This window comes from Alosa sapidissima, chromosome 13 (genome assembly GCF_018492685.1).
Source record: "Alosa sapidissima isolate fAloSap1 chromosome 13, fAloSap1.pri, whole genome shotgun sequence".
NCBI lineage: Eukaryota > Metazoa > Chordata > Actinopteri > Clupeiformes > Clupeidae > Alosa > Alosa sapidissima.
In genome coordinates, this window is record NC_055969.1 from 18,970,709 (window position 1) to 18,996,956 (window position 26,248).

At 43.7% G+C, this 26,248-nt stretch overlaps 1 protein-coding gene across 1 annotated transcript in view; it reads left to right on the forward strand.

Annotated features, from left to right (window-relative positions):
- unc13bb (unc-13 homolog Bb (C. elegans)) overlaps positions 1-26,248 on the forward strand; it is a 107,686-nt gene that overhangs the window by 66,456 nt on the left and 14,982 nt on the right. Inside the window, exons 29-43 of the mRNA XM_042059932.1 lie at positions 114-255; positions 1,620-1,789; positions 4,630-4,745; positions 5,253-5,416; positions 11,410-11,560; positions 12,207-12,275; positions 12,858-12,947; positions 13,442-13,580; positions 14,165-14,288; positions 14,593-14,678; positions 18,559-18,685; positions 19,177-19,273; positions 20,077-20,220; positions 21,503-21,580; positions 21,833-21,910. Of these exons, the coding sequence (XP_041915866.1) occupies positions 114-255; positions 1,620-1,789; positions 4,630-4,745; positions 5,253-5,416; positions 11,410-11,560; positions 12,207-12,275; positions 12,858-12,947; positions 13,442-13,580; positions 14,165-14,288; positions 14,593-14,678; positions 18,559-18,685; positions 19,177-19,273; positions 20,077-20,220; positions 21,503-21,580; positions 21,833-21,910 (1,775 nt within the window). The remainder of the gene's footprint in view (positions 1-113; positions 256-1,619; positions 1,790-4,629; positions 4,746-5,252; positions 5,417-11,409; positions 11,561-12,206; positions 12,276-12,857; positions 12,948-13,441; positions 13,581-14,164; positions 14,289-14,592; positions 14,679-18,558; positions 18,686-19,176; positions 19,274-20,076; positions 20,221-21,502; positions 21,581-21,832; positions 21,911-26,248) is intronic.

Consider the following 26,248-nt stretch of genomic DNA (forward strand, 5'->3'; position numbering starts at 1 on the left):
TATGTACTTGCATACTCATACTGTACTGTACACACTCTCTTACATAAACATAAACAAACAGTGCACTTTATCATCAGGCTGATGTCCTGTGATGGTCTTTTTCTCCCCTGCAGTTGTGTGTGCCCAGGGACTGCAGGCCAAAGACAAGACGGGCTCCAGTGACCCCTATGTCACGGTGCAAGTGGGCAAGACCAAGAAGAGGACCAAGACCATCTATGGCAACCTCAACCCTGTCTGGGAAGAGAAGTACCACTTGTGAGTCCCCACCACCCACACACACATATTACAGAAAGTGCACCGCCACACCTGAGAGGTTTTAGGGAGTTTGTCCCACTTTTGTGTCCATAGGCATGGGTTACGTTACTCAATCTTGGTCTGCACTCTAAAATCTTTGATCATATTTTGAGGAGGGCATTCTGGGAGAATATCAGGGGGAAGAATGGTTGAGCTTATTTCTGTGGAAATTGAAGTGCTTATGAAGTTCTGATGGGAATGTGATCTGTGCATCTGCTCCAAGCCCTTGGAGGTGATGTAAATGACAGCTATTATGACTAAGGGAAAATTACATTTCCACTCTTTTCCCTGGTGTCTGGGTCAGTAAGCAGAATAATTAACTTCACTTGCATCAGTATAATGTTGGTATGGAGTGCTCAAACACACACGTACAGATTTTACATATTCAAAATACTATACATACACAGACTCTTTGTCAGACATTGATAAAACATGGACAATGTTGAAGCAGAGCAGTTATAGCAGTTACTGAGCAAGAGCAGGGTGAAATGATCTCACCTGGCCAGCCAAGGACTCCAGTACAGATGTGGTCCTGATTTGGCCCTGATGTTTCTCTGACGCCGCCTTGAACATGTGGACTTATCCTAAGGCAGGAATCACACTGACCAGCGGCAAATGGGAGATTTACTTGTGTTTGTTCTGGTTCGGCAGCAGAACGATTTCTACCGCCGGCATTATGCTAGTGACAAAAAAGCTGAGCTCAAGACTTGGTTCAACTTTCAGAATGTAACGTTAGGCTCCTCAATGTCAGTTAGTATCCAAGGAACATTTCAGACATTCTGACCGATCAAAGCTGTACATTTTTAAAGGGGCGAGACGTTTCTTTCCATTGTACACAAATGAGTACTTAACATCACTTAGCAACGAGATAGAACTTTATTTGAATGAACTGCGTTGCGTTATGGTTTGCGGTTAGCACTTCAGTATATACTGTAATCCTCACCTAACCCTAAAACCTTTATTCAGTCCTGAGTGCCCTGATGGGCCCTGAGGGCTCTGATCTGGGCCTGATTCGGCCCCAATGTGGCCCAGATCTGACAGGCCCACAAATGCCCGCTGTTTCTCTGGCCTCCCCACAGTGAGTCTGCACACTTATCAATTCTTTCCTTTTCTTGTGTTTTATTTTGGCTTAGAATAACGTTTCGACCTTGGTCTTCTTCAGATAAAGGTCGAAACGTTATTCTAAGACAAGTATGAGAACATAAAACACAAGAAAGGGAAGAATTGAAAAGTGTGTGGACTCCTTTTTTAAGTATTTTTTGACAGATTTTGACCAACACCTGGGTTGTGCAAAATGGCCTTTTCTAACTAAACGTTTCCCACAGTGAGTGCCACAACTCGTCGGATCGCATCAAGGTGCGTGTGTGGGACGAGGACGATGACATCAAGTCCCGTGTGAAGCAACGCCTGAAGAGGGAGTCGGATGACTTCCTGGGTCAGAGCATCATCGAAGTGCGCACCCTCAGCGGTGAGATGGACGTGTGGTACAACCTGGGTGAGTACTGACTTATGTTAGCTGTGTGCGTGCGTGCGTGCGTGCGTGCGTGCGTGCGTGCGTGCGTGCGTGCGCGTGCGTGTTTTATCTGTATCTCATTATGTGCCTATGATATATCACTTTCAGATAGTTTTTAGTGATGTTTGTTTGTGCGTGTGTGTATTTATGTGTGTACTGTATGTGAGAAAGAGAGTTTGTGTGTGTGTGGTGTGTGTTTGTGGTGTTTCAGTCAGTTTGTGCATTCTTATGTACTGACTTGTCTGTAAGTGGACTCTTGTCCTACTCATTTGTGCCTTGAGCAATGTCTAGGCCTTTCTTCTGCTGTTTTTGTATTTTGGTGCGTGTGTGTGTGTGTGTGTGTGTGTGTGTGTTTATATGAGTGTGTTTGTAAATAAGTATGTTTGTGTGTGGGTGGGGGGGGGGGTGGAACTGGATAGATGGTCTGTGTGTGTGTGTGTGTGTGTGCATGTGTGTGTGTTTTTGGAGGGGGTGGGCCAGTTGTTCTTTGTCAGTACTCACTCTTAAGGGTTTTCCCTCAACCGAGAAAAAGCTGACATTTGTCCGAGACACGCAACTCGCAACTCTCTGCTGCACAGTCCTGCACCCCACACTCTACAGTGGCCAGGGCTGCATGGTCTGTTTCCCCACCCCAGTCCTCACCATCCCCCAAGAACCACCGTCCTCATTTCCAGCGCTTCAGCCCACACACAGGCTAGGAATTAATAACTAATGAAGATTTCTTCCACTGAAACTCACAGATATATTGGAAAAGATATTTCCACCCTTTCTTTTTCCTGCAAGAACCAATCTCTCTCTCTCTCTCTCTCTCTCTCTCTCTCTCTCTCTCTCTCTCACACTCTCACTCTCTCTCTCGTGCTTTGCACAGCTCATGAGGCAGAAATTTCATTACGGCATAAGTGTCTTTTTACTATTACATTTTCTTTTCTTTTATTAAATCAGCGTGTCCTCCAGTAACCTTGGCCGACGCCAAGTCGCCCGCCTCCCTCTCACCTCAACCCCATTTCTCAGCTTTTCTTAGTCAAAAGCCCCCTCCGTCACCTCGCCTTCCTCTCCCCTAGCTACATCAAAGAAGTCCCAGAAGGCCGCCTTCTGCCCCTGAGCACAGAGAGGGAGAGAAAAAAAGAGAGGAAGTGACACGCTTAGGGTTCTGGGGACATTTGAATGTAGGGAATATTACAAAGGGATGGTTTCTTACTCTGCTGAGAATAGCTTAGTAGGGTGAGTGCTAGCCAAGCCTGAAGTAGTCTACCTCCAGTTCCCTCCCAAAAAGAGAGATTTGACGGATCTCTAGCGGATCTGGATCTGTTTGACCATCTTCTAGAAACGGTCTCAACCCTCTCCATCAGCACCATCTCGTAGGAGTATGACCGCTTGTGAGTTCCTACACGTTGTGGAGCTTCACAATACTCGGCGACGGACAGGGACGTTGGGAAGTTCAAGCATTCTTTCTGGATGTTAGGCATGTTCCAGCATTCTTCAAGTGTGTGTGTGTGTGAGGTGGTTTCCTAATCTATTCTGCTCCAAATGTAAGATGCGCAGCATTGTTACAAATGTGGGACGCCTCCCCATCGATCCTGCTTTAAATGCAGGGTGCCTCCATAAGGTGCCCCTCGCTGTCTTTGCACAGCACTGAAGACTCCATTACCCACGTGCCCCGGGGTTTCAAATGCTCTTTTTCTCCTCGGCCAATTACCTTGCCGTGGAAAGTTCCAGGAGCCTCTCGGCATTCTCTGAAGACAGAGGAGACTGTCTGCTCCTGTTCCCAGTCCCTGAAGCTCCCAAGGCTGGCAGTTGGCCCTCCCTAAATGCCCCCTTTCTCTTTATCCTCTTTATCCTCTTCATCCTCTTCATCGTCCTTCATTAGCATCAGTAAGATGTTCATGAGGAGTTGGGATGTCAGTCGCCTGGCTGCCGCACTGAATTTATGAATGCAGGATTATTATTTTTATTCTGTCCTCCTTTTTATTTTCCAATGATGAAAATGGTAGATTGCACCAGTACCAATAGGTCACCATCACCACGGCACTTACACAGCCTCCCTGTAGTCCTCAAGAGAGTTAGAAACTAGCAATGAAGCTGCGTAATATCTTTCTCTCTCTCTCTCGCTCCCTCTTACTCTCTGTTAATCCCTATTCACCCCTCTCTCTCTCTCTCTCACTTCTCTCTCTTCCTCTCTCGTTGATTTTAATGTGATGTTATAACCTTTGTTGATTGGCATTTTAACATGGTATGCATTTTATTGGTGTAATCCTATAGGAAAGTTAAACAGTCATCTAATAATAGAGTGTTAAACCTCTCTCTCTCTCTCTCTCTCTCTCTCTCTCTCTCTCTCTCTCTCTCTCTCTCTCTCTCTCTCACTCTCACTCTCTCTATCCCCTCCCCCTAGACATGCCTTCTCTTCTCTTGTGTGATTACTATGTAGCGTGAGTCGGAAATCGACTGCTCTGTTGACACGTACAAATTACCCTAATAATGTGGCTGTCAGGAGAAATAGCCACGCTGAGACAAACGTGCCGTCTTTAAAGGCTTTAAAGACCATGGCGAGTGTTTTTTTTTTTTTAAAGAGAAAGAACAAAAACAAAATACTCATAAGGAAAAATATACTCTACTGTTCAAGAGTTTGGGGTCTTGTAGAAATGTTTTGTTTTCAAGAGAAAAAATGTAATTTTGACATTTGAATACCACTAAAAAAAAATACAGTGTACATACTGTTGGTGTTGTAAATTACCATTTTAACAGGAGATGCTAAATGCTGCATTCTTAATGCAATATCTACATAAATGTATGCTGTGTGTGTGTGTGTGTGTGTGTGTCCACAGAGAAAAGGACTGATAAGTCAGCCGTGTCAGGGGCCATAAGGCTTCAGATCAGTGTTGAGATCAAAGGAGAGGAGAAGGTGGCTCCATACCATGTCCAGTACACCTGTTTACATGAGGTGAGAGAAACCAACAACTTACCAAAAGCCCTTTGTTATCTTTCTCTTTCTTTCGCTCTCTTTCTTTCTTTCTTTCTTTCTTTCTTTCTCTCTCTCTCTCTCTCTCTCTCTCTCTCTCTCTCTCTCTCTCTCTCTCTCTCTCTTTTGCTTTCTCTCTGTCTCTCTCTCGGTCTCTCTGTCTCTCTTTCTTTCTCTGTCTCTTTCCCTCTCCTCCTCTCCTCTCTATCTGTCTCTCTCCATCAGCTTCTTTTTATTACCAAATCATTCCGTATTCTCATGCTATGGACATGTTTGTCTGCAAATGCAGAATCCTAACTGAAAACCTTACACAAGTGGTATGCCAGTTTGACCATGATACAGTAGCAACGATACAAGATTGATAATAATCCAAGTGCAAAAACAACCTTTTTTTTATTTGTGAGTGGTACTTCTGCCCCAGCAGCCTTGTCACAAAAAGAGGTCAGGTGTAACCCCCCCCCCCCCCCCCCCCCCCTCTCTCTGTTTCAGAATCTCTTCCATCACATGACGGACGTCCTGGGACAGGGTGTGGTGAAAATTCCGGAGGCCCGTGGCGACGACGCCTGGAAGGTTTACTTTGACGACGTGGCACAGGAGGTGGTGGACGAGTTCGCCATGCGCTACGGCATCGAGTCCATTTACCAGGCCATGACGTGAGTGTTGATGCAGAGTGTTGATGCCGACGTGAAACTAGTACAAGTGTCTCGCCACTCTCCTATCTGAACCGGGTTAGAACACCTGGTTCTAATGGGGCAAGGTGACGATGTCATGGCAACCAACCTTGAGGTGAAATCAGGAAACTTAACTCCCCTGTGTGTTTAGGTGAAGCAATCAATGTTACTACTTAGCCTCTCCTTCTCATGACACACACTAATTCTCACCCAGCACTTATGCTTTCACTACGCTGTGTGCTTCAATTATCTTGCTCATCCACTCAAGTCAATAAATCCATACAGATACGTGTAGTATACGTGTCCATGATATATGTTATATATATGCTTATGTCTCTATACGTCTCCCGCTAGTCTGGCATCTGGCGCTATATTTCAGTCATTGTCATTACAGCTAGGGAAGGGGTTAAAGAAAGCTGTTCCCATGGCAGCAGTTAGAGGCTAAAAGTGGAGCAGAGGCTGGGCAGAAGATGGCCGCCGGGAGCCATTTTGTAGCCGGCCGGCTGGCCTTGAGACGGATGGCCTCGGGAGTGGGGATGCTGTCACGGCACGCGTGTCAACCTGATACGGAGGTGCCCATTAGGCCGTGGCATCACTCACAGGAAAGCGCACTCGCGGCGCCCATAACTCAGTGCCAACGAGCCCATCGACACATCCATCCAATTACGGAGGGATGGCGCAGAGAGAGAGAGAGAGAGAGAGAGAGAGAGAGAGAGAGAGAGAGAGAGAGAGAGAGAGAGGCAGACAGACAGATCCCATCCCCCCATTCCCCAACAGTATATGCTCCATGCTGCATGTCACGCATGTCAAAACCTCACATGTGGCCTGCGTAGACTTTTCTTCATATACAGTGGGCAGTGCTTCGACTTGGCCAGCTTCACTCGCGGTCCGCGCGTGGGATCACGCGGTATCACGCGACTTTAATTTGTATTTTTCCAGTGAGACGCTGCAACAACCCAAACAACCGGTAGATGGCTCAAGTGAGCAGGGTGTCTCGTAAAAAGAAATGGAGCCTGGAAAACCCTACACAGACTTCACTGCAGACTTTAGCAGACTGGTTTAGAAATAATGTAATAGCCAGAAATATGCCTGCCCTGCCCTAATAAAGAAATATTTGGTTAACTGCGAGTGAATCCCGTTTGCAGCCGTAGAGACGCAGGACAAATTAAACATTCTGGTTTTCTCCGAGTGCAACGATGATAGACAGATATCATTTGCACAAAATATAGAGTATTAACCTCCGTTGCTCAGCCAAATGCCTTCCTGTTACGTCCTGTTATCACGGAGTTACAGGCGATAAACGATTTTTGATGGTCACAAGTTTACTTCATTAGGGACTGTTCGTTATTTATTACCGGAGGAGTTTTGGGAGCATTAGTCCAAAAAGACGTGACCCTCCCTCGCCAGCAATACATTTTTCTATGACCCTCCAAAGTGATTATGAAAAAATCACTGTCAACTTTTTCCGGGTTTATCGCCTACTGTATTTTAACGTTTTCACATATTTGGCCATAAGCCGTTTATCATAGGCTATCACGAAACCAAACTACAAAGGCGAACACTTAAACAGGGGGAATTAATTGGGCATGAATCATGCTGAACGCTATTTCGCTACCTTAGAATAATAAGGTTCTATCTGCGTTTTGAGTAGGTACAACCGGGACGATTGAAACGGGGACGAATGAAACATTCCGGTTTTCTCCGAGTGCAACGATGATAGACAGTCATCATTTGGACAAAACAAGGAGCATATTAACCTCCGTTGCTCAGCCAAATGCCTTCCTGTTACGTCCTGGTATCACGGAGTTACGAGCGATAAACGATTTTTGATGGTCACAAGTTTACTTCATTAGCGGTTTATTTTTTTTGGATTATTAAAGAGTGTTTTTCATTTAAAGGTTTGACTTCGTGCTCATTCAGTAGAGCATTTAGTGCTCTCCCCAATCCCAGACGTTCACATTGCATGTTTGTTTGTAATGGATGCAACCGCGAGATAGGCTATGCGTTTGACAATGAGTTGTTAATAGAACCAAGACATATAGCCCAGCAGCAATCTAGGGACTGATCGTTATTTATTGAAGGGGCCACCGGAGGAATTATGAGTGCTTCAGTTGGAAGTTGCATGACCCTCTCTTGCCTGCTAGAAATTGTTCAATGACCCTCCGACAGAATTGTTAAAAAAGACATGACCCTCCCCTGCCAATTGTCTTCCGCCCGCGCCACAGCCACACACTTTGTGATAACATTCTTAAATCAATCTTTCCCGTGAGCTTGCATGCTACCAGTCCTTCCTTTTCAAATGTGCTGCGCCTGTTTGCACAATTTCACAAATAATCATATGTGATTAATAGTATGACAAATAATCCCTGTGCACGGGGACCGAAACAATGCATGCCAACCTTTTCCGTGTTTATCACGTATTTTAACTTTCCCCGCTGTCTTGCCGTTTTAATGTTTTCCCGTAGAATATCCCATATTGTAATACTCTCATAACAGCCCTGCCATCGGGCCTGTCTCTGTGTTGCCCTGTTGCTACCCCTTGCCCTTCCAACGAAACAGATGTCTTCAAATCATCGTTTTCCTTGCTTGAAGGCGAACTTAGAGTGATGTTAACCTATTTAAGTTTAACGGCGCGATTGTCGTGAGCACGATTCATTGGCGCTTGCATGTTCGGCCTTATGTCTACGTGCGCACCTGAGGCTACTCAGCTGCAAGATAAATAATTTCCCCTCTTTGTATGTTCACTGCAAGTTGGCCTACCATAACTTACCAACTCTGCACTGTAGACTGGCTATTTATATTTTTCTGTGAAATAAGCTAATTTATTTGTTCAACTTTATGAAGCAGAATTACTTGGGTGTCCCAAGCAGCTTTCAGCCATAAGGCTACTTTGAGAACATTTCAATTCACCCGACACTAATATTCAAAATGTTGAAAACTATTTCGGCATAGCCTATAAAGCAGTTTAATTCAATGGAATGTTAGTTGTAAACAAACGAGCTACTTGGTGAGGCTTGGCCTCACAGATGCGCTCGTGCCTTAGATGGCAGGAAAAATCTTCACGATAGGCCTATTAACTAACCACCCGATTCACGTTGGCTGGGGGGAAGGGGGGCCATCAGACAACTGTGCCCAGTTAATCCGGCCCTTCCCCCAAAAAATCACACCTTCCCACCTCTGACAGCTTAAAAGAAGTCAAGAGGACTCCTTACTCACAGACCTATTCACAAACCTGCGGTTTTGAAATCCTACAGGAGCTTCCAATCGCGAGGAAGCAATTTTGCATTGTAGGCATAACTAACATGCAATAACGCCGCCAACAACAACCAAAACTAGGCTAATCATTGTCAACATGTAAATTAAATGTAACATTATTGTGAATCAAATTAAAATGTTCTGTTTTGCAAACGTAGGCATAGTAACAGAATAATTTAATAATGTTACAAGATACTACATCAATCCTTATGTTTCATTGGGCTACTAGGCTATTTGTTTAGCCTTGATTCATTTAGGCTAGGCCTTTTTATTCAGGGGCCATATTCACAAAGAATTTTAAGGCTAAAAGTAGCTCCTAACTGGCGAATTTAGGAGCAACTCCTAAAAATAATGGGCGTGTCACTCCTAACTTTAGGACTCCTAATTTTTTCACAAAAAGTAATTCACGAAGCATTTTAGACCTAAAAGTAGCACCTAAGTCTGGGACAGCTTAAGTCGAGAGGACTCCTAACTCACTAAGACCTATTCATAAACAGCTTTTTTGTGGCATTTTACGTTGCGATGTTTTGAAATAGCCTATGCGCAACAGGAGCCACGAAGACTCACTCCTAGTTTAGGAGTTGTCTGAAAGGCTTTGTGAATAACTTTTAAGAGAAAACTCCAATCTAAAATCTTTAAGTGCGATTTAGGAGTAGCCTACTCCTAGTAGTAAGATAAAAGCCTTTGTGAATAGCCTACGGCCCCAGTTATTCATCATCTTCTGTCCTTGTGTAGCGCACGCATTCTGAGACCACTCATCATCGTAAGGGAGGTGTTTGGAATCATGCCCGCGTTACAATCATCAGCCAATCAGCCAATCAAGGTGGTCACGCTTGCCCATTTACCGAAATTAATGGTCGAATATTAGTGATGATCATTGTTATTTAAGAACATGCAGTGTGCGTAGGGTACCAAAAACATCTTGCTCGTAAAAAAGCATCATAACGCACATTCTGGCGGGTCTGTTATTTACTGTAGGCTGCGCAAACCACATGCCTTTATTTTGGACAAGCCTGCATTCATTCAACCTTTATTCTCGGAGGGTCATTGAGGGAAGCCCTCATTTTCAATGAAGCCGAAATTACAGAAACGAAGCAAAGCGCTCCACAAACAAGACAACATTCGAGGCCTTCTGTTGAAAAATTTTATATAAAGCCTGCGCTGACAGTAATCCTCCTGCCCCTGATAGGCCTACCACAGCTGTGGATAGTGTGGAATGTTCAAGTAATAACACAATCCAATGTGTGTCTCAATTGTCCCCCGCTGACCACCTCACACATTTCTCTAGATTTTGCAACGAACTTACATGACACAATGCCATAAAATATGCCAGTTTTAGGACACAGAATAATGTTTGTAATGATACCAGGTAGGCCAGGTATTGTCGAAGGTGTATGGTGAAGTGAAATTCTTACTTTGGAAAACAAACATTTGCCGATATCATCGCCGATCATCAGAATATTGCAACAGATTCTGTGTTCTGGACTGCAGGTAACTTGTTAAACTAGTGGTTATCAAACTTTTATTTCATTCTCCACTTTGATCAAGGGGCATGACTGATGATAGTGGAGATAACGTGTTATCCCGAGGCTTTTGCAAGTCGGCATCTTCGACGGTAGTCTATTAAAAATATAAGTTTTCGATGTCCCAAACGGAGAGCCTACTTTATTGTTTTTAACGATCTCTATGCTACTCACAAAAATGTAGGCATGGGGACATGATGAAGTAGATTATCCAACTGTCGTGTGTTAAATTATTGTGATTACGAGCCAGTGGTTTTCAAACATTATGCGTGACTCGGACATCTAACTAAATGCAACAGGCTCATATCGTCCTCGCATTCGCAAAATGAGGACCAGTGTTTTGTCAAATTGCAAATAGCTATTCGTTTTAACTATTTTTTTATGATCGTAGCCTATACAAAAAGCACTTCATACTATCTTAATCTTGGAATATGGGGAGGGAAGTGGCGCGTCTGCAGTCAGCCAAATATGAATGTAATTCTGCGGCATAAAGCAGATGTAATTGTTTATCGTACAGAAAAATAAAAATGACATGTCAAGCAGTCAATTGACTACATTGCAGTCAAGAAGTAGGGCAAATTAATTTACGAAACCAAAACGTGGGTCATAGTCGTCTAAGCCTCTATTGCGTAGCCTGTTAAAAACGTCGCCAGATAGTATTAAATCGGCAACAACATTGTTTTCTGCAGAAGCCTACCCAAGGCATAGTTGCGTTAACCCCAACACTGACAATAATGTAGACAGCAAATTTCGATTTCGATTTTCGTGTAGTCAAGCCTTAAGCCATACCCAAGTAGCCTAAATCGAGGTAATGTTTAATTATGCATGATTTATTTTGTTATTGAATTTGTAGGCTGGGATTACTCTCGGCAACAATTATGTAAGGGACGGCAGGCATAGCGATGTACAGTGGCAGAGCGACGCACAGTGGCTGAAAGTGGTACTAAAGCTTCACGCAGCTTCACGCCGCGTAATGCGCGAATGAAGTGGTCATTTGAAAGCGATGCCCACTGTAGGTCTATTAATAGTGTTTTATTTGGTTGCGTTAAGGATTTGTAATGGTATGACATTCGCAAATTTGTGCTTGTTGCATTTAAAACCCTCTGTTGTTTTTCTCTGCCCCCCCCATTTCTCTCCTCTCTCTCCTCTCTCTCTCTCCTTATCTCCTCTCTCTCCTTCTCTCCTCTCTCTCTCTAGGCACTTTGCCTGTCTCTCCTCTAAGTATATGTGTCCTGGAGTTCCTGCCGTCATGAGCACCCTGCTGGCCAACATCAACGCCTTCTACGCCCACACCACCGCCTCCACCAACGTCTCGGCCAGCGACCGCTTCTCCGCCTCCAACTTTGGGGTACGGCGGCCATGTTGTTTCCTCTTTCATTCCTCACCCCCTCTCCCTTCCATTTCTTCTCACTCTCTGTAGTTGTTGCTATTCCGTAGAGGCTGCCATAAAAAAAAAAAAAAAATAAATAAATAAACATTATGTTCCTTTCTTCCTTCTCCCATTCTGACTTGATCTGTCTCTGTCTGTCTGTTGTTCCTCTCTTGTCTTTCTGCCAGTGTCTGTGGCTTCACATGCTGTAGACTCATTGAGGCTCTGAGGTTCTAAGGGGGCTTCGCCCTGATCTTCTGAGCTCTAGTGGGGGAAGCTGCTCTGGTATCACACGGCTCAATGCTCTTTTCTGGGACACACTTAGGGGGATATCATGGCAGATTTGAGCCAGATGAAATAGCAGTCAGTAGAAACGTTTGCTACACAAAAGAGAGCCATTGTTGTGGGCCTTCACACTGGAGGGTGCAGTCACTGTGGACAGTCTTGACTGATCTGGACCCCACCATTAAATGCATTACATAAGAAGCAAGCACCAAGAGACTACAGGAGGAGACTCATAGGGAAACTCATAGGAGCAGTCTACAGTACTCTCACACTTCTAATCATTTTCTGATTTTCTTTATGTGTGTGTGTGTGTGTGTGTGTGTGTGTGTCACACCAACAGAAAGATCGGTTTGTGAAACTTCTGGACCAGTTGCACAACTCCCTGCGCATTGACCTCTCCACATACCGGGTATCTCTCTATCTCTCACAAACATACACAGACAAGCAGACACATATACATACATACATACACACACACACACACACACACACACACACACACACAGACACACACACACACACACACACACCTACATGCATGACCACACACAGCACCCATACTGTACAGTGTCTTGGTATTACACAGCAGGTTAGCTGGTTTAAAAATGAGATATAACAAATGTACTGTATGATGGTTCCTCTCACTTATCTCACCGTCTTTCTGCTCTTGTCCTCCCCTCTCCCTCCCTGTCTCCTCTTCTTCTTCTTTTTATTCCCCTTCTTCTCCTCTCATGTCCTCACTGCTCATCTTTTCTTTTTTCTTCTGCTCTCTCTCCTCCCTTCTTAATTCCTCCTGCCACCTTTGATTATTGTCTCTCCTCCTCTCCTCCCTGTCTCCTTCTCTCTCTCTTCCTGTCTCCTTCTCTCTCTCTCTCTCTCTCTCTCTCTCTCTCTCTCTCTCTCTCTCTCTCTCTCTCTCTCTCTCTCTCTCTCTCTCTCTCTCCTGTCCTGTCCTGTCCACTCCTCTCCCTCCTCATGTCCTCTCCATCAGAATAATTTCCCAGCCAGCAGTAAGGACCGTCTGCAGGATCTCAAATCCACTGTGGACCTCCTGACCAGCATCACCTTCTTCAGGATGAAGGTGAGCGAAAAGTCTTCTCATCTTCTCATGCCTTTCAGAAGTCTTTACTACGGCCGTTAAGCTTCAAGTAATCACCTCAGATATACTTCATGGGCTGGATTAACATACATGGATTAAAAGAGTACAGTAGTCTAAGACAGAAACCTTTTTGTCTGGAAATCTCCATTGAAGTTCTCTTGTCTCTGGAGTTCTCTAGTCCCAGACTAGGCTTAATCCCTTGTACAGGAAACCAACCCCTTACAGTATGTGTCTTCACCTAAGACAGAGACTTCTACCCAATCACGTGCTTCCTACACGACTTGGCGTTTCCATCTTGCACAAATTAGCTTGAAGAGATATTCAAAATACCCTTTACCCCCTCATGTGTATTAAATGCCTAACTATTTTTCTATCAGCACTAGATTATATGTTGTTTATTGCCAGGACAAACAGGCTCTATCATGTTGTAGTAAGGCTCCGTAACCCCTTGCCCCCACCCTCGTTGCCCCCAACAGGTGCAAGAGCTGCAGAGCCCCCCCAGGGCCAGTCAGGTGGTGCGTGACTGTGTTCGGGCGTGTCTCAACTCCACTTATGAGTACATCTTCAACAACTGCCAGGAGCTCTACAGCCGCCAGTACCCCCCCCAACGATATGGTGAGTGGAACCCCCCCCTAGAGGCCTGGAGGAAGAACCAAGAACTAAGAATCTTAAATGACTCCTCAGAATGCTGCGGAAAGTTCCATTAGCTAATGGGCCATCCAAACTTTCAGAGGTTCAATAATAATAACTGCTGCAAACAAATAATGACCACTGCCATTGACAGCAGTCTTTGGGCTTCTGATTGGCATCTTTCATGTCATTCTGCAAGGGGTCTCTTCACTTTAACATAACGGAAATTCATTTCAACCTGAAGTTAGTAAGTAATGTGTTGTAACACCTGAAACTGTGCACTTCTGTATATGAAGCCATATATAGTCAACAAAATAATGTTAAAAAGAGATATTTTGAATGAATGTCTTTGGATGAATGCTAAGTAACTGTAAAATAAGCAGGATAATGTATAGTTTGTGGTCATTCATGGAAACTAAGTTGAGCATTGTTTGCTAAGTTGGCAATTCATAAATGGCCTCCATGGATGCTGTAACATGTCTGTGTTCAGGTCCTGTGTTCTGAAGGAACAGGGCCCTAGAATCAAGAACCTAACGTGTCTGTTTGTGTTCTGGTCTGTCAGAACAAAGAGCTTCCACTGGAGGAACAGGGCCCGAGCATCAAGAAACCCCTGGACTTCTGGCCCAAACTCATCACCCTCATCGTGTCCATCATCGAGGAGGACAAGAACTCGTACACACCTGTTCTCAACCAGTAAGTGCATGCCAGATGAAACAATACACACATCTCTATCTCTCTCACATACTCTCTGCTTCTCTCTCTCTCTCTCTCTCACACACACACACACACACACACACACACACACACACACACACACACACACACACACACATTTACTCTCTCTTTGTCACACACACACACTCACAGTATGTATCACACTGCTTGATGTGATCTCTGATGAGAAGCGTCTGTCTGAGGTCAGAGTGAGTAGCAGGTGTTCATTAGCAGGCAAGTACGCCGTCTGCCAGCCGCCTGACCGGATGTCTGTGTCCTGCAGGTTTCCGCAGGAGCTTAATGTGGGGAAGCTGTGCGCTGAGGTCATGTGGGTCCAGTTCTCCCAGGACATGAAGTACGCCATGGAGGGTAAGGCAGCAGAAACACACTACTGTAGAAAGTCTGTTGGCAAACTCGTGTGTGTGTGTGTGTGTGTGTGTTTTGTGTGTGTGTGGATGGTTGTGTGTAATGAGTGTGTACCTGTGTCCTCAACTCCAAGTGTCCAGATAATTCATACACCAGTCGGTGTCACCTGGTGTCACCTGCTGTCCTCCTGCCCCCTCACCATCACTCGTTTCTCTCTCTTTCTCTCTTTCTCTCTCTGTCTCTCCTCTCTCACTCTCTCTCACACTTGCTCACTCTCTCTCTCTCACACTCTCATTCTCACTCTGTGTATTTCTCCCTCAGTTATGGATAACATTGACCACTACCTTTGGGACAGGGGTAAGGCTGTAGTACTGTAATATACATACAGTAGGGAGTGCCTGTTACAGTAGATCCTCTGTGTGCTGGTGTGTTAGCTATGAGCTCCAATTTGCCTTATTTCATTATGGATATAGATGACCGTCAGTGAGGTAGCCGAGCTGGTTAGTCTGCAGACGCAACAACAGACATAGATGCTTAGCTAGTGTCTAGCTAGTAGTCTATGTGGTATGCTGGTAGTGATGATTGTTTTGGTAGTGTATGGTAGTGTACTGTTGTTGGTTATGTGGTCATGACATGACCTGTGGATTGGATAAAGATTCTTATGGAAACTTAGACGGTTCCTACCTCTTTTTCCATTCTGCTGTCAATAGGCTATGAGCACCAAAGGCTCTCTGTGCGTTCGTTTGGTTCCGGTGGAGCGAGGTGTGTTTGAACCTGCCGCTATTGTTAATGGAATTAGTGCCTACACGGACCCGGTTGGGTGTTGCATCTAGTAAATCAGCATGTTATGACAAAGAAGGATTTATGCGTGTGTTAAAATTGTTATTATTGGGCAAACGAAGATATAAGGAGCCTAATATAACAGAAGATTCCGTTACAACACAGTTAACACTCCACCGGAAATACATGAACATACAGGAAGAGCCTTTCATGCACGTAGTCTATTGTCAAAAATACTATTTTCTTTCTTTCTTTCTTTCTTTCTTTCTTTCTTTCTTTCTTTCTTTCTTGCTTTCTTGCTTTCTTTCTTGCTTTCTTTCACCACCATTCATTCATTCACATTTATTTCTGCCACGATCCCTCTGTTCTCGTCCTCCTCTCTTCTCCTCCTGCATGTTCTTCTCCACCTCCACCTCCGTCGCTCTTCAGCTCCATCTACCTTTCAGCGGCGTGGGCAGCTCTTCTACGCTGGTAAGGTCATCTCATCTCCACCCTGCTCCTCTCCTCTCTGCTCATCAACCTCACGTCAGATTTTTTCTGTGATAGATGTGGAAAGCAGCGGGTATCTACAGTATAACGTGTGTAGCTGCGTGCGTATCTCCCATCTACGTTGTGCTACATGTCCACATTCGCACAGGCGGTATGCAACATCTGTATGGACACAACATTTGGCTGCAGCACGGAAAAGCCGTACAGACCGTATATATGATGAATTTTGTGTAATCCGTTCAGTGCGCAGACGGCATCCATAGAAGTATACACAGGGCTTGAGTGTGTGTGTGGATATGTATGTGAGTGTGTGTGTGTGTGTGTGGATAGGTGTGTGTGTGTGTGTGGATAGGTGTGTGAGTGTGTGTGGATAGGTGTGTGAGTGTGTGTGGATAGGTGTGTGAGTGTGTGTGTGGATAGATGTGTGAGTGTGTGTGTGGATAGGTATGTGAGTGTGTGTGTGTGTGTGTGTGTGTGTGTGTGGATAGGTGTGTGAGTGTGACTGGATAGATGTGTGAGTGTGTGTGTGGATAGGTGTGTGAGTGTGTGTGAGTGTGTGTGGATAGGTGTGTGAGTGTATGTGTGGAGATAGGTGTGTGTGTGTGTGGATAGGTGTGTGAGTGTGTGTGTGTGGATAGGTGTGTGAGTGTATGTGTGTGGATAGGTGTGTGAGTGTGTGTGTGTAAAGGTGAGTTTGTGCAAATCAGCTCATATCCACTCCACTCTCTCTGTTCCCCTCTGCTCACAAGTCAGATCTGTCTGTGATATGTCTATGTTGACTGATACAGCTCTGGTGGTACCAATTTTAGCTTGCAGTTCCAGGAATAGCAAATGGCAGGCTGGTTAAAACCCAGCACGCTGTGTTAAAGCCACGTGAGTGTGTGTGTGTGGGTGTGTGTGTGTGTGTGTGTGTGTCTGTCTGTCTGTCTGTCTGTCTGTCTGTGCATGTGTTTCATGTTACTTCAGCAAAAAGTTTGGGGCTGAAGTTTGCTACGGTTCTTTTATGGTTTGCGTGTTATTTTTCCGCTCCTCCGCTATCTGTGCCTGCGGAGCAGAGGGATCAGAGCCAGTGCAGGGAGAGAGAGAGGGAGAGATGAATATGGGATAGAGAGAGAGAGAGAGAGAGCTAGGGAGAGATGAATATGGGATAGAGAGAGAGAGAGAGAGAGAGAGAGAGAGAGATGAATATGGGATAGAGAGAGAGAGAGAGAGAGAGAGAGAGCTAGGGAGAGATGAATATGGGACAGAGAGAAAGATAGGGCGGAGGAGAGGAAAGGAACAGAGGTAAAGAGAAGGGGAGAGGGAAGCAGATCATAGCATGAACTGGAACTGGAAGTCTGAGGATAGTGTGTGTGTGTGTGTGTGTGTGTGTGTGTGTGTGTGTGTGTGTGTGTGTGTGTGTGGCACATGTACAGCAGGCTGTGCGCCCCTCAAGGGATCTCTCCTCCTCTATCTCCCTCCCTCCCTCTCTCTCTCTCTCTTTCTCCCTCTCTCTCCTCCATTCCCCTTTATTATCATGCCTCTTCAAAGAACTTTTTTTTTAGTTTCTGTCATTTTTCCACATACAATTATGAATAATGCACCCAAGTCCCCGACCTGCCCAGATGACCCACACATTAACTCATCTAAGTTATAACATGTTTTTTATTTAATTTAATTTTCTCACTGTAAGCTTCTGCACGTGTGCAGTGCAGTGTGCATCCTATAGCGTAATCATCCTATGGTCCTTTATGAAGCCCACTTCAATGGGCTCTCCACCCGAGTCTCTCAGCTTGAAGTGGCTACATCTCATTATGAACAGTATTTTTGTTTTGTAGTTGGAGCGTTTTCCTGGAAGCATCCTCACTTCAGAACACACACACACACACACACACACACACACACACACACACAGTGTCTCTCAACGATTTAAACCCGACATTTCTTTTAATACGTGGGCCATTATAACTGATGTTCTCAACTACAATTCCGAGTTGTTTGAGCTACAGTTTCGATACAGTTTCGATTCGATTCGAGTTTCTACAGTTTCGATTCGTTAATCCGTTTCGAATTATATTAATGAATAATGCAACAGAGGATGAAGAATCCTAGCCTAAACTATGTTTGTTTATTCAGAATGGAATGGATCGCAAATGAATCCGAATGAAGAAACGTAAGCCACTTACAACGTAAAATTACAGTATATCCCTGCAGCAAAACTCAGCGCATTTCTCTGTGAGGGCTTGCCTCGCTCTCAGGTGTATGCTTGGAGAAGTGACAAAAGAGGACATTGAAGGCTGGCGATCATTATTTCTGCCATGGCAAGCCTGCTTCATGTTCATCTTAAATTATTTTTGCTGTCATAGGTGAACATCGTGCGCAGTTAATGCACGCAACAAAGCATACCTGACAAATGCATACCTCTTTTCTCCAAACTTGCTTGAATCGGGTCGGGTCGGGTCAAGTTCGGGCTCGGGCAAAGAATCTAAACTCTAACACACACACACACACACCAACCCACACGGACATGATCAGTTCATGAACACACACACACACACACACACACACACACACACACACACACACACACACATTTTTACTTTTCTGTTGTTTCTCTTTGCTTTCCCTCCCCCAGAGCATGAGAAGCATCGCCAGTGCAAGAGCGCCGACTACATGAACCTGCACTTTAAGGTCAAGTGGCTCTATAATGAGTATGTGAAGGACTTGCCCACCTTCAAAGGGGTCGTGCCCGACTACCCAGGGTGAGTGTCCGCTGAGAGGAGGTCAGCTAACATGCTGCCCCCTCTGGTTCTCTGTATTTAGTCTCTGATGGTGTTATGATGTCTGCTGTAATATAATCTGCTGGAGTTTAATCATCTACACGATGGGAAGCCCCCCCCCCCCCCCCCCCCCCCTTCACATTAATATGAAGACACACATGCGCATACCAACACACCACACACACACACTCTCTTTCTCTCTATCTCTCTCTCACTCACTCACTCACACACTCACACACACACACACACACACACACACACACACACACACACACACACACACACCACACACCCGAAAACACAGTTTTCCATTTTTAAGTATAGGTGATCATAAGAGGTATGTTCTCCTCTGAGGCAGCTGTGTACTTTTCTGAGGCAGATCTCTCTCTCTCTCTCTCTCTCTCTGTCTGTGTGTGTGTGTGTGTGTGTGTGTGTGTGTGTGTGTGTGTGTGCTTGTGGGCGCTGCCATGCAGATGGTTCCAGCAGTTTGTTCTGCAGTGGCTGGACGAGAACGAGGACGTCTCCATGGAGTTCATGCACGGAGCGCTGGAGAGGGACAAGAAGGATGGGGTGAGTGACCACAAGGTCATCGACATAGATGCTGTGTCCCTAAGCAACCCACTGTACGATTAGATATGATTTATTAGGGTTGACACCCATATAATGTGATTATATATGTTAGGACAGAGTCTTTGTGTAATTTTCTTCATGTGTCTTTCAAATCTTTAAAAACATGTGTAATTTTCTTCATATGTCTTTTAAATCTTTAAAATAATTTTACATTTTTTAAAATGTCCTATCATTAGCCTGTCTGTGCATACATCTGTCTAGATGTCTAATTACTGTAGACTCAATTGTATCTACAGTAGTGTGTTTCTATCCGTGTTTTGTCGTCTCTGTCAATGTTCAAATTAAAGCTGCAGTTGGCAAGTCTGACAGATTGAGGGGACTTAGCCAAAATTTGAATGTTTACAACTCTCATGCCCCTCCCCCACTACCAACGAGCACCCTCTCATCGAGTTTGTGCACGTCAGTGCACACCAGACTGCACCAGACTGTGATTGACAATCAGATCTCACACATCCCTGCTCTGATTGGACCAGAAGAACCGGGAGCTGTGGATTTTTGCAAAACAAATAACAGGCTCTAGGTGGAGGTAGAAGTGTGTTTTTTTTTTTCTAAAACTGTCTGAGCATAGTGTCGGTTTCAGTGAATATGATCAAAGAAAATCTTGCCAACTGCAGCTTTAAGCAGTGTAGCACAAGTAAAAGTGAGGTTGGTAAAGAATGTCCCCAGAGCTACAGTATGATTGGGCTGGAGGTCAGGTTAGAGCCCAGGGAACACACAACACTTAACACGTTCTCCTCTCACAGTTCCAGCAGATGTCTGAGCACGCTCTGTTCTCCTGCTCCGTGGTGGACATCTTCACCCAGCTCAACCAGAGCTTCGAGATCATCAAGAAGCTCGAGTGCCCAGACCCCAAAGTCCTGGCCCTCTACAGCCGCCGATTCGCCAAGGTAAAGCATGCTGTGCATGACAGACAGGTGGAGAAACCAATCACATGATCCAGAGGTCCTTTTTGAAATGTTTCATGTTTAAATCAGCTGAAAAATGCTTTATTCTTACGTTGTTATGGGATATTGTGTTTTCTTTGATGAAAAAAATGATGTTCAAACAACCACAAAGAAACTTCACCGACACCAAACATATTTCTAAATACTGATTTCTTTAGTGAAATAAAGGCCTCAATTTGTGTGAGAGAAATCATTGAACTTGTAATGTTATGTTAGTACAGTCACATACTGTAGCAATATCTACAGTATGAGCAATTGGTATTGATATATTTTGGATTACTATAATGAAGTTAACTAGGTCCGCTAACACCACTTAGAGCAACTTTAGGGACCTCTGGCTCTTATGAACCCAAAATGGCCACCAATAGCACAGCTCACCAAAATGTCCCCTAACAAACTCCGCAGACCGTTTTTATTTGCAGAAAGTAAAACATTAAGTGGGACCCGCCTCAGTGATTTGGAAATTTCTGGAATAGGTGGTCATTTGTTCCATGAAAATTACATTTCAGTGGCAGAGCTGGCAGAGGAGGGCAGACGTATATATTTGTCTGAGAACTCGATATGTTCTCATTAAAGAAAAAGAGGCCTAATGCCACTCTATCCGTCACACCATGGCTATGGGTGTCCCTAGGGCAAGCTTGGCTGTGTGTGTGTGTGTGTGTGTGTGTGTGTGTGTGTGTGTGTGTGTGTGTGTGTGTGTGTGTGTGTGTGTGTTTCGGTGTGTGTGTGTGGAAATGTTGTTGTTACTCTCCCTGCATAAATGAATCCCTCTAGAATAATCCGTAGGGTCAGGCAGAGCTCAATGGTTTTCTTCTCATAGCTGCTTCCCTTGGAAGAGTGAACTGATGAGACTTTACTATTAACAACATCTTCACAACAATACACAACAGCTTTTGTTTGTCTTCCTTTATCTCTTCCTCTTTAATCTGTATAATATAATGTATACTATAATACTAATATATAATATATGATATATAAACAGGACTCACTCTATCATCATTGTTTTCCTGTAAATATCAAAGTATTGTTCCATTTTAAAAAGTGGAACCCCCCCCAACCTGTAGAGTACAAACAGGATTCCTTTCACTGTCATTGCTGTCCTTTAGAATTGCAAGATGTCAAAGTATCTCTGTCGTTACATTTTGAAAAGTATTTTTTCATGGTGTGTAATATATAATATGTAATATATTGTCCATGTACCCCATTTGTCTTCGCCACCAAACAGACTATTTCCAAAGTCCTGCTGCAGTACTGTGCCATTTTGACCAAGAGCTTCCCATCTTACTGTGACAAAGAGAAGATAGTAAGTGCTTATCTCCCTAAAAGCTTTTACAATTTTACAAGCTTTTTACATTACATGGATATGGAATAATTTCAGCTTATTATTTGATTTTAGCCCACTCTGCATTAATGTGATGTCATTTATATCAGTCTTTCACTCTCTTCATCCATCTTCCTCTTTGTTCCCCCCTCTCTCCTCTCTTTTTCTCTCTCTCTGTCTCAATCTATCACTCTCTCCTTCTCTCTCTCCATCTATCACTCTCATTCTCTCTAGCCCTGTGTTCTCATGAATAATGTTCAGCAGCTTCGGATTCAGCTGGAGAAGATGTTTGAGTCTATGGGAGCCAAACAGGTAGGGCTCCAATGAGAGACACACACACACACACACACACACACACACACAAAAAACCCTACATCTTACTGACACTGTCACACAAATCACCTCCACCTCACCTCCTAGGGTGTCTTGTTGTGATGCCTAATACTGCACTCACAAATATGCAAATCCCTGAAAAAGCAGGGTTGAAGGTGGTATGGAACAAGGAGAAGAGCCTATGTTGATGCCTTTGTCATTTTGTTCACCAATACTTCCATTGTTGAGTGATGGGGAAGTGCCATCACACTTGCAGACAAATGGTCTCAATCACAGTTGTGTTTCTTTCTCTCAGGTTGCCACAGAGGAAGCTATGGTATGGCTTAGCAGTAGCACAATGTAGCAGCTAAGGGAATCTCCAGGACATTGTAGCATGTACTGTACTGTACTGTAGTCGGTAGTAGATGGCCATTACTCTTCAGTGTTGGTGGACTGGGGATAGTTGTTTAGTGTCAAAATAGTGTTTCCGTGGTAGTTTTATTCAATTTAGTCTGTCGCAGAGCAAAATGAATGTATCATTAGGTACAAATGAATCCCTAAAAGCATAGTCAGCTGCTCTAGTTCATTCCCTAGTTGATGTAGCCTTAGCCCTTGGTAAATGTTGGTTAGGCTTGTATTGCTGGTTTGTGAAGAGGCTGAAAAATAATCGCTTGGGTGATTTTGAAGTGATTTTTCTGATTTCCTCTTCTGTCTACTAAAGAGAGATGAAGAAGTTGAGGAGGAGGAGGAGGAGGAGGAGGAGGAGGAAGAAGGGGAGGTGGGTGTGTTAGAGGAAAATAATTGGCCATTTTCAATTAGACATTAGGTTAAGTTAGTCTTTCTCAGACTACCATCTGAAACAAGTAGTAATACATTCAATAATAATAATAATAATAATAAAGCTTTATTTGTATAGCACCTTTCATACACAGAATGCAGCTCAAAGTGCTTTACATTTGAAGCATGTAACACAATAATAGTCAGTCAGTCATTATCAATCACTTTTCTTTGCTGTTTATGATATACTCAGCAACATATCAAAAATATAGAAAATGACGTCATAAGACTGGCAGCCTTAACCCTCTTACTAAATACCTCTAAATGGCCTACTGTACCATAGTGTAGTAGAAAGCTTTGTTTATGATTGTTTGTAAAGGTTATCTCCCCTATCCTCCTCTGTGGTTAACAGGTCATTACAGGCCATGAGAAAGGTGGTGAAGAGGTGGGTGACACTTAGAGCTTAGAAAAGTGTAAATTAGATTTGTAGATATTTGCTCTAGATCTTAGATTACGTTCAGCCGTTTTAGTTTTGAGACTAGTCCTTAATGGAATTAAGTTTGTTTTAGCAGCTAGTTGTTTTGTGTATGTAGGCTTTGTTGTACCTTGGGAATGTTTTTAGAGAGGCCATGACACTGATTCTTCCACATTCAAACACTACCCAAAATGGAAAAGGTTGATTTGTATCATCAAGAGTCAAGACACTATAATAATTGTGTTTTGAGGCTTATGTTGCTAGGCTTTCACTGCTTGTTCTTGTTGTGAATGGCCACATTCATTCAGTTTCATTCCATTACTGTGTGAGATGATCTCAGTTGAACGGTGTTGGATCCTCGCTGTCAATAACAGCAAATTACACACACACACACACACACACACACACACAGGTGTTTAAGAAAGAAGTAAAACTTATTTTTGATATTGTGAGAAAGCATAATGAAAACAGAAAGGAGGATGAATTCATTTAACCTATTTAATGCCAATTCATACAGCTACATCTTTGCTTATTTTTTCTTATACACATGTTTTTGTTATCCATATTATAATCCCTCGATATATATTAAGGTTATGATTTTATTAAAGCTACATGTGGAAATTGTGGTTATCAGATAGTATATGACATTTTTAAAGATATTTTTAAAACTGTAGACATTCCTTGCAGTTCCGTCTAATGATCTTTGACATTTTCAGAATAATTCCAAAATGACTAACAATTCACTAACAAATCTGTAGCCCCTTCATTTGTTTACACAGCCCAGTTTTTAACAATTGCCCTATCTGAAGTTGGCAGAACTTGATTCCCCAGGAGGGTATCATTTCCAATGGGTCAATGCTTCTTCTCTCTTTTTAATGAAACCTGGGTACTCTTTTTTCTTTTCTTAGGACCCCAATATGATAGGATTCGAGGTACGTGGGTGAGGCTGGAGCATAGGTCTATGCCCATGTATGCCCTCATGCATGCATGTAAACCCCCAGCTGTTATTGATGCATTTGTTCCCTTATGAAGGCTGCCCTCCAGGAAGTGATGTTATTCAGTGTAACCTCCATTTATGTAACCACTTCCTGTCATGCATCTCAAGAATTGCATTAGTTATTGAAGTTTTAAACTTTAAAATCTTGATGAAGACCATGTTGTTAATGGTCATCGAAAGCTTCTTTTTTAAAATACATGCATTTTATGGTTTCGGAGATCATTTATTTTTTATGAAGCTCTAAATTATTATTTTTTTACCTTTCAAAGGGGATTTCAGTATTAAGAAATCAGGTGCATCTTTTGGTCAGGTCTTCATGTTTCTTTATGTTTTTTTTTGTTTCTGCCTTCTCCTCCCTTCATTTCCCCCAAGCTGGAGGAGGAAGATGATGAGGAAGAGGAAGAGGAGGAGATGGGGGAGGTGGTAGAGGAGGGACAGGAGGTTGGTTTTGGCTGGGGAGACTATGGAGAAGATGGAGTTATGGGGATGTGGGGAGGCGTTATTGTTGTGCTATTCACAACCCTTGATTCATCCATATTGTGCTACTTCCTGTGATGCCATAGTGATGTTGACGGCCCCTCAGTCCCTCTCATTGTGACCAGTGGTGAAGTGTTCATTTGGGTTTCACCAGATGATTTGGACTTTGTTTGTTTGTTTGGTTGGGTTGGTTTGGTTTGGATAAAGGTGCAGTCAGCAATCAAAACGCGATTTCAAGCCCATAAAATGTTTTGTCACATTCAGTGAACATCTCCTCACGGTCTGCAAGCTGTCGATCCCTAGTCTGGCCTCGCCCGACTCATTCACGACCGTAGAACGTCGTCTTCGATCTACGTGGGCAGGGCCAGGCTAGCCGATCCCGTGAAAACGCTGTAGGTAGCCCAGGATCCAAATACTGGAATCATATTGGAGCAGCCTGTCCTCCAAACAAAAACAAAAACAAAACACTGTGTGGAATTTCTCTGGGAATACTGAAGGGAAGGGTGAACTACCTCTCTGCTGTGTATTATTTGATCCTTTATTAAAATATAATGTACGTTGTTTTGGGCAAAAGCATCTGCAAAGAAAAATACCCCATAAACAAACGCAACTTCATATGCAATCGCTGACTATGCCTTTAAGTGTTGGAAGATGTCGTTGGGGTTGTTTGTGAGTGATTGTGAGCGATGTGTGAGATGTTTGGGGGTACTTATGAGATGCCTGCGAGAAGTGTGAGACATCTGGGAGGTGTGTGTGATCAAGTTGTGAGTGGTTGTGAAACGGGAGTGGGTGAGTGACTGCAACATATTTTTTGACTGGTTGTGTGAGCAAACGTGAGATACTTGTGAATCATTTCGAGATGACTATGATTCACTGTTGTGAACTACTATGAGATGTTTGCGATTTGTACGAGAAAATTATTCATTGAGAGAACCGGGTTCTCTCTCCATCAACCTTCACGACATTCCCTTAATGTTTGGTTCTCAACCCCGGTCCCTTGTTACTCATACTCTCGATAGCCACAGAGTGGACATATTCAGGACACACTCCTTATCCGCTCAGTGTCATGGTTCCTCTTGTCTCTGCCCTCAGTGAGTTCACAGCACAGTCCACTAAAATAGAGAAACAGTTGACTGGACACTGCAGATATCAGCAATTGTATTTCCCATGTCAACCCATTGGGATGCCGCTGACATGTTTTATTCAATATTGTATAGTTCCAAGATTGTTAAGTTCTGATAACAGATAAATGGTGCTTGTCCACTCTACTATTTTCTAATTCTGGTGTCAACTCCGCATGTGTGTCAGCTTCACATGTGAAGGAATTGGACTTTGAAGTCTCAGTTTGGACTGAGTGCTGAGTGCTCTAAAATGTCATGGTGAAAATGACCTCTCCTCAAAATGACCTCATCCATACAGCTGTGTACAGTGTGTTGATGTCATCTCTCTGTCTTTTGTTTAATTTTGCTGTTCTTTTTTGTCTGTCCTTTTCTTTGAAATCAATAGCCTGACCAAGCAAAGGTGGGTTTGTTGATAGGTCATATACATATTCTCTGATGGACTTGGCAATCATTTGTGAAATTGTCAGTTTGCTGGTTTCATTGATGTGACA